The sequence below is a fragment of the Megalobrama amblycephala genome, linkage group LG15 (assembly GCF_018812025.1).
Source record: "Megalobrama amblycephala isolate DHTTF-2021 linkage group LG15, ASM1881202v1, whole genome shotgun sequence".
NCBI classification, from domain to species: domain Eukaryota; kingdom Metazoa; phylum Chordata; class Actinopteri; order Cypriniformes; family Xenocyprididae; genus Megalobrama; species Megalobrama amblycephala.
The window spans coordinates 32,400,969-32,413,387 of record NC_063058.1 but is presented as its reverse complement, the minus strand read 5'-3'; the positions used below and the strand labels follow the sequence as shown (position 1 = coordinate 32,413,387).

At 37.6% G+C, this 12,419-nt stretch overlaps 1 protein-coding gene and 1 long non-coding RNA gene across 2 annotated transcripts; one reads left to right on the top strand and one right to left on the bottom strand.

Annotated features, from left to right (window-relative positions):
• Nucleotides 1-5,892: 5,892 nt before the first annotated feature.
• LOC125247678 lies at nucleotides 5,893-11,854 on the bottom strand. The gene is made up of 4 exons (XR_007180139.1): nucleotides 11,717-11,854; nucleotides 10,365-10,804; nucleotides 9,959-10,263; nucleotides 5,893-6,702 (listed from the first exon to the last, which is right to left on the bottom strand). It is a non-coding gene; the product is annotated as an uncharacterized LOC125247678 (long non-coding RNA).
• Nucleotides 8,384-12,045, top strand: szl (sizzled). The gene is made up of 4 exons (XM_048159116.1): nucleotides 8,384-10,241; nucleotides 10,386-10,555; nucleotides 10,646-10,738; nucleotides 11,735-12,045. Exons 1-4 carry the CDS (start codon nucleotides 9,820-9,822, stop codon nucleotides 12,043-12,045), a joined length of 996 nt encoding a protein of 331 aa, XP_048015073.1. The 5' UTR covers nucleotides 8,384-9,819.
• The last annotated feature ends 374 nt before the right edge of the window (nucleotides 12,046-12,419 follow it).

Sequence of the window (12,419 nt, the reverse complement as noted above, 5' to 3'; positions counted from 1 at the left end):
GTGCGCGCTCGCGTGTGTAACCTAGCTACACTTTTGCTGAAAATTGTCTTCAAAAGTGAACAAAATCTCCATTTTATTCATAAATAAAAGTAAAATGTGTTTTTTTATTCAAAAAATGTATAAAAGAGCAGATTTTGACTTGATCTTTTACAAAAGAAGTCAAAGAACGCCTTAAAAAGGTCAAGAGGTAATAATTCAGTACTTTGATTGATATACAGACACTTGAAGAAAAATTACTTAATATCAGGACTTAAAATAGTGTGGTGGTGTGCTGTTAATTTAAATGATATAATTCTATAGTATGTCTTTGTGTAGATCAGTAAAAGCTGAATAAATAGTGGGAATTTTGGGAGGAATTCAGCTTCATAAAATCTTTATTAATAAATACAAATGTCCAAAGGTTACTGTAGGGATTTGTTTTAGGATTGGTACTTAAAAAACCCAGGATGTACCATGGTAAAGTAATGAAATCACACAATAGACATTGTATGAATTTTCTGTTGTTACTGCATGGCATTATTATATGATGATGATATATGATTTCAGTGCATGTGATTATGTTTGATTTTATGGTATTACTATCTAATACCATTATTATTAATAAGAAAGGTCAACCTACACTGTGTACAAACTTTTATTTAATTGTATGGCAATAAAGGCTTTTAATAAATGTTTATAAATGCTTTGGCAATGTAGAACTTTTAAAAATGTCAATAAAGCAATTTAAATCTTGAATTTAAATATGAATACACCACAATAGTTGTACACTGCCCTCTGCTGTTGACACAGAATAGCAATACTTCACATTGATTGCTACTGTTGATACGCAACACAGCATAATCAGTCTATACTGCCCTCTGCTGTTAACAACTCTACACTGACCCTCTATACGTCTCTATACTGCCCTCTGCTGTTAATAACTCTACACTGACCCTCTATACGTCTCTATACTGCCCTCTGCTGTTAATAACTCTACACTGGCCCTCTACAAACATCTCTATACTGCCCTCTGCTGTTAATAACTCTACACTGGCCCTCTATAAACATCTCTATACTGTCCTCTGCTGTTAATAACTCTACACTGGCCCTCTATACGTCTCTATACTGTCCTCTGCTGTTAATAACTCTACACTGGCCCTCTACAAACATCTCTATACTGCCCTCTGCTGTTAATAACTCTACACTGGCCCTCTACAAACATCTCTATACTGCACTCTGCTGTTAATAACTCTACACTGGCCCTCTATACGTCTCTATACTGTCCTCTGCTGTTAATAACTCTACACTGGCCCTCTACAAACATCTCTATACTGCCCTCTGCTGTTAATAACTCTACACTGGCCCTCTATAAACATCTCTATACTGTCCTCTGCTGTTAATAACTCTACACTGGCCCTCTATAAACATCTCTATACTGCCCTCTGCTGTTAATAACTCTACACTGGCCCTCTATAAACATCTCTATACTGCCCTCTGCTGTTAATAACTCTACAATGGCCCTCTACAAACATCTCTATACTGCCCTCTGCTGTTATTAACTCTACACTGGCCCTCTACAAACATCTCTATATTGCCCTCTGCTGTTAATAACTCTACACTGGCCCTCTACAAACATCTCTATACTGCCCTCTGCTGTTAATAACTCTACACTGGCCCTCTATAAACATCTCTATACTGCCCTCTGCTGTTAATAACTCTACAATGGCCCTCTACAAACATCTCTATACTGCCCTCTGCTGTTATTAACTCTACACTGGCCCTCTACAAACATCTCTATATTGCCCTCTGCTGTTAATAACTCTACACTGGCCCTCTATAAACATCTCTATACTGCCCTCTGCTGTTAATAACTACATTGGCCCTCTATACATCTCTATACTGCCCTCTGCTGTTAATAACTCTACACTGGCCCTCTACAAACATCTCTATACTGCCCTCTGCTGTTAATAACTCTACACTGGCCCTCTACAAACATCTCTATACTGCACTCTGCTGTTAATAACTCTACACTGGCCCTCTATAAACATCTCTATACTGCACTCTGCTGTTAATAACTACATTGGCCCTCTATACATCTCTATACTGCCCTCTGCTGTTAATAACTCTACACTGGCCCTCTACAAACATCTCTATACTGCACTCTGCTGTTAATAACTCTACACTGGCCCTCTATAAACATCTCTATACTGCACTCTGCTGTTTATAACTACATTGGCCTTCTATACATCTCTATACTGCCCTCTGCTGTTAATAACTCTACACTGGCCCTCTACAAACATCTCTATACTGCACTCTGCTGTTAATAACTCTACACTGGCCCTCTATAAACATCTCTATACTGCCCTCTGCTGTTAATAACTCTACACTGGCCCTCTACAAACATCTCTATACTGCCCTCTGCTGTTAATAACTCTACACTGGCCCTCTACAAACATCTCTATACTGCACTCTGCTGTTAATAACTCTACACTGGCCCTCTACAAACATCTCTATACTGCACTCTGCTGTTAATAACTCTACACTGGCCCTCTATAAACATCTCTATACTGCACTCTGCTGTTAATAACTACATTGGCCTTCTATACATCTCTATACTGCCCTCTGCTGTTAATAACTCTACACTGGCCCTCTACAAACATCTCTATACTGCACTCTGCTGTTAATAACTCTACACTGGCCCTCTATAAACATCTCTATATTGCCCTCTGCTGTTAATAACTGTACACTGGCCCTATATACGTCTCTATACTGCCCTCTGCTGTTAATAACTCTACACTGGCCCTCTATAAACATCTCTATACTGCCCTCTGCTGTTAATAACTCTACACTGGCCCTCTATAAACATCTCTATACTGCCCTCTGCTGTTAATAACTCAACACTGGCCCTCTACAAACATCTCTATACTGCCCTCTGCTGTTAATAACTCTACACTGGCCCTCTATAAACATCTCTATACTGCCCCTGCTGTTAATAACTCTACACTGGCCCTCTATAAACATCTCTATATTGCCCTCTGCTGTTAATAACTCTACACTGGCCCTCTACAAACATCTCTATATTGCCCTCTGCTGTTAATAACTCTACACTGGCCCTCTACAAACATCTCTATACTGCACTCTGCTGTTAATAACTCTACACTGGCCCTCTACAAACATCTCTATACTGCACTCTGCTGTTAATAACTCTACACTGGCCCTCTACAAACATCTCTATACTGCACTCTGCTGTTAATAACTCTACACTGGCCCTCTACAAACATCTCTATACTGCACTCTGCTGTTAATAACTCTACACTGGCCCTCTACAAACATCTCTATATTGCCCTCTGCTGTTAATAACTCTACACTGGCCCTCTATAAACATCTCTATACTGCCCTCTGCTGTTAATAACTCTACACTGGCCCTCTATAAACATCTCTATACTGCCCTCTGCTGTTAATAACTCTACACTGGCCCTCTACAAACATCTCTATACTGCACTCTGCTGTTAATAACTCTACACTGGCCCTCTACAAACATCTCTATACTGCACTCTGCTGTTAATAACTCTACACTGGCCCTCTACAAACATCTCTATACTGCACTCTGCTGTTTATAACTACATTGGCCTTCTATACATCTCTATACTGCCCTCTGCTGTTAATAACTCTACACTGGCCCTCTACAAACATCTCTATACTGCACTCTGCTGTTTATAACTACATTGGCCTTCTATACATCTCTATACTGCCCTCTGCTGTTAATAACTCTACACTGGCCCTCTACAAACATCTCTATACTGCACTCTGCTGTTAATAACTCTACACTGGCCCTCTATAAACATCTCTATACTGCCCTCTGCTGTTAATAACTCTACACTGGCCCTCTACAAACATCTCTATACTGCCCTCTGCTGTTAATAACTCTACACTGGCCCTCTACAAACATCTCTATACTGCACTCTGCTGTTAATAACTCTACACTGGCCCTCTACAAACATCTCTATACTGCACTCTGCTGTTAATAACTCTACACTGGCCCTCTATAAACATCTCTATACTGCACTCTGCTGTTAATAACTACATTGGCCTTCTATACATCTCTATACTGCCCTCTGCTGTTAATAACTCTACACTGGCCCTCTACAAACATCTCTATACTGCACTCTGCTGTTAATAACTCTACACTGGCCCTCTATAAACATCTCTATATTGCCCTCTGCTGTTAATAACTGTACACTGGCCCTATATACGTCTCTATACTGCCCTCTGCTGTTAATAACTCTACACTGGCCCTCTATAAACATCTCTATACTGCACTCTGCTGTTAATAACTCTACACTGGCCCTCTATAAACATCTCTATACTGCACTCTGCTGTTAATAACTCTACACTGGCCCTCTATAAACATCTCTATACTGCCCTCTGCTGTTAATAACTCTACACTGGCCCTCTACAAACATCTCTATACTGCACTCTGCTGTTAATAACTCTACACTGGCCCTCTATAAACATCTCTATACTGCACTCTGCTGTTAATAACTCTACACTGGCCCTCTATAAACATCTCTATACTGCACTCTGCTGTTAATAACTACATTGGCCTTCTATACATCTCTATACTGCACTCTGCTGTTAATAACTACACTGGCCCTCATACGTCTCTATACTGCCCTCTGCTGTTAATAACTCTACACGGGCCCTCTACAAACATCTCTATATTGCCCTCTGCTGTTAATAACTGTACACTGGCCCTCTATACTGCCCTCTGCTGTTAATAACTCTACATTTGCCTTTTCTATACTGCCCTCTGCTGTTGATAAACAATACAACAATAACATCTGTACACTGCACCCTGCTGGTAGTAAATGTTCTCCCACAACACATTTATAAATATTGTTACCAATTTTATATTCACAGCAAATTAATTTGTTTAATTGCACACTAATACTGAAGTGGCATGTATTTTGCACTACAATAGATGTAATGTTTTGTACTTTGTTTCAATTTTCATATATTTTAAAATGGATAGGAAGGATATTCACTCACACATGCTCTTTAACAGCAAAGATAGCACTCAAATCATGAAAGTAAATTAATTTCCCTTGAAATGTGATGTATTTACCAACCAAATCATAAATTATATCTCATAATCTCTTCTCAAGTGTCGTTTATTAAACTTATAATGAGGTCAGAGGTCACCAAACAGTGCATAGAGCTTTCAAAGCATAAACATCACATTGACTGAATTATTGTATATTTATTGGCCTTGAAAATGTTATTTGTTAAAACCTGCAAATCAGAACAGCAGTGTTTTATTATTTGAATGCATACAACATGCTTATGCATCTTAATACACACGTCAGTAATCTTTCATAAATAAGATAAAACCATTTCAGATTCAGCCCGTTTACAATCTGTCCATCTGTGATGTGAAGAGCTGATGGAGGAGATGCAGCAGATGCAGACGGAGACTCGACCTGACGACTGAGTCTGTGACACACAGGCTATAGATTAACACATCATTCAGAATAACATCACACTAGTCTTTCTGTCTCTGCTCTATATACTGCATACTCACTTTCTGAACTTGATTGATTACACTCCAAAACCGGAGCAGCATTCTTCTGTACTATAATATATGAAAATACTCTATTTATTACATAAAGACAAAACCAAATCATATTTTTGTATTTCTTCTCAAGTGTTGTTTATTAATGTTATAACACCTAGATGACAACATACTATTTGCCAAAATATGCAGTATACAACAAAGCATACTGTTGTTAACTAAAACTATTAAAAATTGTTAAATGAAATAAAGCAAAAAAATTTAATTATATACAAACATTAGATGGGATAATCAATGAAACAACTCAATGAAAATAAAATTAGTTGAAGAACTAAAATCACTAAAATAAAAAAATCTTGCAAAAGAATAAAAATGACAAAAGCACATAGCAAAATTACTAAAAACTTAAGCTAAAATTAAAACGAAAACCATAAAAATAAAAAGCTGATTCAAAATATTAATACTATAATACAAAAATAACACTGCACTGCACAGAATTCTTAATGCACTCAACATAATTCCTAAATCATTATGTAATCAGACGGACAATAAGACATTTTTAACATGAATTGTGGTCATGTTGCAACATTGCAGCACACTACTTGCATACTACACACTATGTTTTCTTTCAACACAGCACTAGTTCTTCATTTATAGTCCCGGTGCATCAAGTAGACACTGTCTTCAGCTCAAACGCCGACTGACTGAACGAGTCCCATTAACAATCCAAACAGCAGGCCGGAGAGGGGCAGGAGGGCCGTTAGAAAGAATAACACGCACCCGGGGGGTAATCAGCGGCGAGAGGGGTGCTTAACCTGACGCATGGACCCCATTGTTCTCCTAAATGGGTATGTGTCTCTAATTGCCCAGTTAGGTCCCTTAGTAGCTGCCGTCTGTCCAGGGCAGTAAAGTGGCTCAGAAGGCTGGGGCCGACGGGAACAGAGCCACAGACTTTAGATGGACTTTAGTCTGTCTGTTTTAAAATCATTTCAGTGCGCTTTCTTGTCATAAAATGATTCCAGACTGATTTCTCATCTCATGTGTTTTGTCTTCCAGACAGACTTTGGTCAGATCAGACTGTCGTCAAACATGTGGCTCGGGGCTTCAGGACAGTCTGTTAGTCTGGAAACTTTACACCTCAGTGCAGAAACCTGATGTCTCACAGAAAACAAATAGAAATGTAGTTAGTTTATGTCTTCTGCAACTTGTTTTTGGCATATGGCATAAGTCTGTAGTTGACAAATAACATGTGTGTTATGCTTTCAGTTCAAATCTATATGAATGTGTAAGGTAAAGTTTATCATTTAGGTCTGTAACTGGGTGAAAGTGCTTTTGACTAAATTGCAGTATATTTCATATTTTTACTGTTCAGTTTTATCATCTGAAATGATCTTAAAGTATAAAAATATGTGTTTGAAGATGCAGTTTAACATTTCATTCTGAAAGTCATTTTTCAGGCCTGGAAAAGTGATGAAAAATTAATACAATTCACAGTGAAATTAAATGTTCTATTTATGTGCACCTTTAAAATATTTCACTGGCTAAAAATGCAATTTTTAATGAAAATTAATTGGTCAAAGAATGGAATTACAGCATGCACTTGTAAAGTTAGTAAACCAGACAGTTTAAACTAAAAATGAGCTGCACATGAAAACGCAATGATTTACTAATGAGAAAAACAATAAGTTTTAAGTGACGAAAAGGTTATTTCTGAAAGTTCCCTAAAATGCCTATTTTTTAAAAAATCTTTTAAATGCATTTTAAATGAACATTTAGGGAACATTCCATTTTGCAAACAGTTTTGGAATGTTACTTTTGAATGTCCTCTGAACATTCCGAAAACAAATAGTAACATTTAAAAATGTAACACAGAAAAAAAACATTCCATGAACATTCTGAGAATATTATTACTGACCAGATAACTTTGAATGAACGTCATTGGAAGAACCTTGCCAGAACATTCTGAGAAGCTGCTGGGATCACAGCATGCATTCAAATATAATTTTTAGTATAAATAAACTGACAAAACTGTAGTCTGTAGACGCTGGTTTGGCCAGAGGGATCCTGCAGAAGTGAAGGGCTGTAAATGCTAATGTCACGAGCACTAATGTGAGATAATCCAGTGAAGTACGCTGCGTTAAGCACGTCTGAGACATTAGAGGGACAATGCCCTGTTACATCTGCAGCACGAGCTTGAGGATTTGAATACGAATGCAGCCGCTGTGGTCAGATCAAAGCTGGGCCGCTGGACAGGTAGACTGCAGACAATGGCAGACAGGCTGCTCACGAGGCTCTCGCTGGCAGAGGAAGCTCAAATTGACATGCTGGAGACAGAGGAGCTGTCAGCGCGCTGGAGACGCCTGTCTGCCCACCGGTCTCCACGCAGACCAGACGTTCAGCACAAAGCTTTGCAGGAACACGTCCTCGCTGCTTCGTGAAAAACGTCTGTTATAGAATATAATGCTGAGAAAATGTTGTAGTACGAAGTACACACACATATATGAGCTATGAAAGAATTCCAGAAGGAATAAAGAACAAATCCGCACATAATGTGCCTTTGACACTGGTACATTTGACACTGTTTGTGCTGTTAATGTAAGGAACATACATTTCTGCATCTGATGTCGGTGGAACGACATGAACGTTATCGGACATTATTTTAATTATACATTTTTAAATTTTAATTTAATAATTTTCACTTGAAAATGACATTTATATCATGCCCTAAAAGTTTCACCCCCCCCCCCCCCCCAAAAAAAAACAAAACAAAACAAAACAATGGGTGAAATATAATATTTTATTTTAAAAAATGCAGTGAAATTTTGACTACGTTTCAGTAAATTGCAGCAGATTTCAACCATCTTAATTTTCATTATTTATCGTTCACTTTTATAATCTGAACGTATAAATGAATCTTGTACTAAAATTTTTTGCACTAAGATTTTATTTTCATTCAACATTTAATTTTATCATCTGAAGTGATCTGAACATATGAATGATTTATATACTAAAAATGTCAACAAAAAAAAATATGTTTGCACAAGTATTTTATTATAATTTACAAAGTGGTTTTTGACCAAATTGCATGAAATTGCAGCAGATTTCTGTCAACATATTTACTGATTTGTTCATTATTTATCATTAAGTTTTATCAACTGAAATTATCTGAGTGTGGACACTAAAAATATCACAAAAATTTGTTTGTACAAATATTCTATTGAGAAATATATAGTGGTTTTGACAAAATCGCAAGATATTGCAGCAGATTTCATACTGATATCATAAACATATTGATTGATATTTTCATTGATTATCAAACAGTTTTATCATCTGAAATGATCTGAACATATAAATGAACCATATACTAAAAATGTCACAAAAAATTATTAAATTAAAGTATTTTATTAAAAAATATGTAGTAAAATCTGCAAAGTGGTTTTGACAAATTGCATGAAATTGCAGCATATTTCAGCAAACTGATTTTTTAATTATTTATCGATAAGTTTTATCTTATGAAATGATTTTAATGTGGACACTAAAAAGTAAAAAAAAAATTGATTACACAAATATTCTATTAAAAATATGTAGTAAAATCTGCAACGTGGTTTTGACTAAATTGCAGCAGATTTCTGTCAACATATTTACTGATTTCTTATTATTATTTATTAAGTTTTATCATCTGAAATAATCTAAACATGGACACTAAATATGTCACAAAACATTTGTTTGCACAAATATTTTAGTAAATATATATAGTGGAACTCATTTTGACTAAATTGTAAATATGGCAGCAGATAACGTATTGATAACAAACATATTTATTGATATTTTCATTAATTATCAAGCAGTTTATATATATATAAATGAACCATGTGCTCAAAATTTACAAATTTGTTTAGACTAAATTGCATGAAATTGCAGCAGATTTTTGCCAACATATTTACTGATTTTTTCATTATTTATCATTACGTTTTATCATCTGAAATTATCTGAGTGTGGACACTAAAAATGTCACAAAAATTTGTTTGCACAAATATATATGCAGTGAAATTTACAGTGTTTTTGACTAAATTGCAGAAAACTGCAGCAGATTGGAACCAACATATTTACTGAATTTTTCATTATTTATCATCCAGTTTTATCATCTAAAATGAATCCTGCACCAAAAACGTCCCATGAAATAAAGTTTGCACACTGTATTAGTGACACCGGCAGCCCATGTGACTCTGCAAACGGAGGTTAAGTGTGTCTCTTTGATTGTGTATTTAATGTCCCCCCTCACACCCCCCCGTCTGGGGCCCGTTATCTCCTGCTCGTCACCCTGTCTGCGGCCCTCAGATGTGTCGTTGATAACATCTGCCCGCCTCTATATAAAGACAGACCCGGCTCAGCTCCGGCATCACTCACCCATCATGGATCTCTCCTGCCTGCTGCTCCTCTTCTCTCTCTTCTCCCACGCCGGGGCCTTCGACCTGGGCCAGACCACACGCTGCGTCCCCGTCCCTCACCAGATGAGCGTCTGCCAGGACGTGCCGTACTCGGAGATGAGGTTACCCAACCTGCTGGGTCACAGCAGTCTGGAGGAAGCGGTTCCTCGCTCGGACGACTGGAGGACGCTGCTCCACACCGGCTGCCACCCGCAGGCCCGGGCCTTCGTCTGCTCGCTCGTCGCTCCCGTCTGCCTGGACAGGTACGTGCAGACGCTCTTCATCCTGAACAGAGATTTACTGATTCAGCACAGCGCTTTTGACTGAATCGCAGGAAACTGCAGCAGATTTTTAACCTACATATTGACTGATGTTTAAGTTCTGACCGTATGTGATCACGTCTGCAGGTTCATCCAGCCCTGTCGTAGCGTGTGTGTGGCCGTGAAGGAGAGCTGCGCTCCCGTGTTGGCCTGTCACGGACACTCTTGGCCCGAAGCCCTGAACTGCGACCGCTTCCCAGCGCAGGACGACACGTGCCTGACGCCGCTGCCCAAACACATCAGCGCCTTCTCCAAAGGTCAGACCTCAAACACTCACTGACCGCATCTGACAAATGCAGAAATGTGCCTGTAAATGCATTGAGTTGACCGTATATTCCTGTCTGCAGAATTCCCTCAGCCTGTGTGTCAAAGCTGCCCGTCTGTGGAGGAAGCGCCGTCTCTCAAAACCGTGCTGGACGCCCTCTGCCTCAATGACTTCAGTAAGCAGATATTCATATTCATATCAGTTCAGCAGACTGAAGGATTCTGATGTGGTTTGGAGTTTCCTATGGAAGACCATTTCTGACACTTAAGAATAAAAAATCATGTTTTTCTAAATCATAATTAGTGACATTATGACATAATGTCATTTATCAGATGAAAAGTTGAAATTATGACATATTAAATCATATTTATCAGATGAAAAGTTAAAATTTATGTTACAATTATGACTTGATTTCAACTTTTTATGTCATAATTAAGTCTTAAAAAGTAATTATGACATACTATGTTATAATTATGACTGTCATAGTTTCGATTTTCTTAATCTCATTACGACTTAGTCATAATGACTGTATGCTGTAATTTAGACTTATGTAATAATTTTAACTTTTTATGTCATTAATTATAGTCATAGTCATAGTAATAAATTAATATGTCATAATTCCTACTTTTTATCTTATAGTTATAAATTAGTATGTTATAATTATTAAATTTATTTCATATTTTTATGTCATAATTAAGACGTATCCCTTTTTGTCATAATTTCTACCTTACAATATTTTTTGTATTATGACAGTATTTCATAACAATAACTTTGTATGTCATAATTTCAACTTTTTATGTCAGAATTTTGATTTTTTTTTAAATCTCAAAATTATGACTTGGTCATAGTAATTACTTAGTATGTCATATATTATAGTTATGACTTGGTATGTCATAATTTCTACCTTACAATAATTTTTACATTATAATGACTTGTAATATACCTTATAATAGTATAACAATGACTTTGTATATCATAATGTTGACTTTATATGTCATAGTTTCTACTTAAATTTGTCATAATTATTACTTTTTGTCATAATGTCGTCTTTTTATGTAATAATTAAGAATTTTATGTCATCACTTTAAGTCTTTTATGTTATAATTTATATTTACCAAAGCATTTTTTCTCATGTTGCGGACACCTAACTCACCCTCTTTTCTCCCTGCAGCTGTGAAAGCCAAGATCTCCCGGCGGCGCGTGCCGTCCTCGGAGCCGGAGCTGACAGTCGAGGGCCCGGTGGAGTTGATCCAGCGCGGGCCGCTGCTGCCCTACGACACCTCCAGTCTGCTGCAGCGCTGGCTGCTCATCAATCTCAGATGCGCGCACACGCTCGTCAGACCCGGCCGCGCGCAGCTCTACCTCATCACGGGAACCATGCGAGCGAGCGGATCCATCGAGCTGTCCAATCTGTTCCCGTGGCTGAAGAAAGACCTGCACATCACTTCAGCGACGCGCAAATGGAAGCACCACAAGTGCTGAACGAGCTCGAGACTGTGAGAAGAACAAGAGACTATTGTAGATTAAGAATACCTAAAAATAACATGATTATATGAGAGTGATGCTGTTTCTAACGCCCCCTTGTGGTTGGGCATATAATTCCAACTCTCTCATGCGCGCGCACACACACACACACACACACACACACACACACACACACACACACACACACAGCTCTTTAATCTCATAGACTTGAGATGCACTCCAACTGTTGTACAGAGATTAAATAATTGTAAAGAATATTATTTTCTATTCAGATGTAATTTGTAAAGATATTCAGATGTAAGTGTATTTATGTCTGTTTTTCATTGTTTTGTGTGTGCTGTAAATAATAAATGTTTATAAACTATATTATT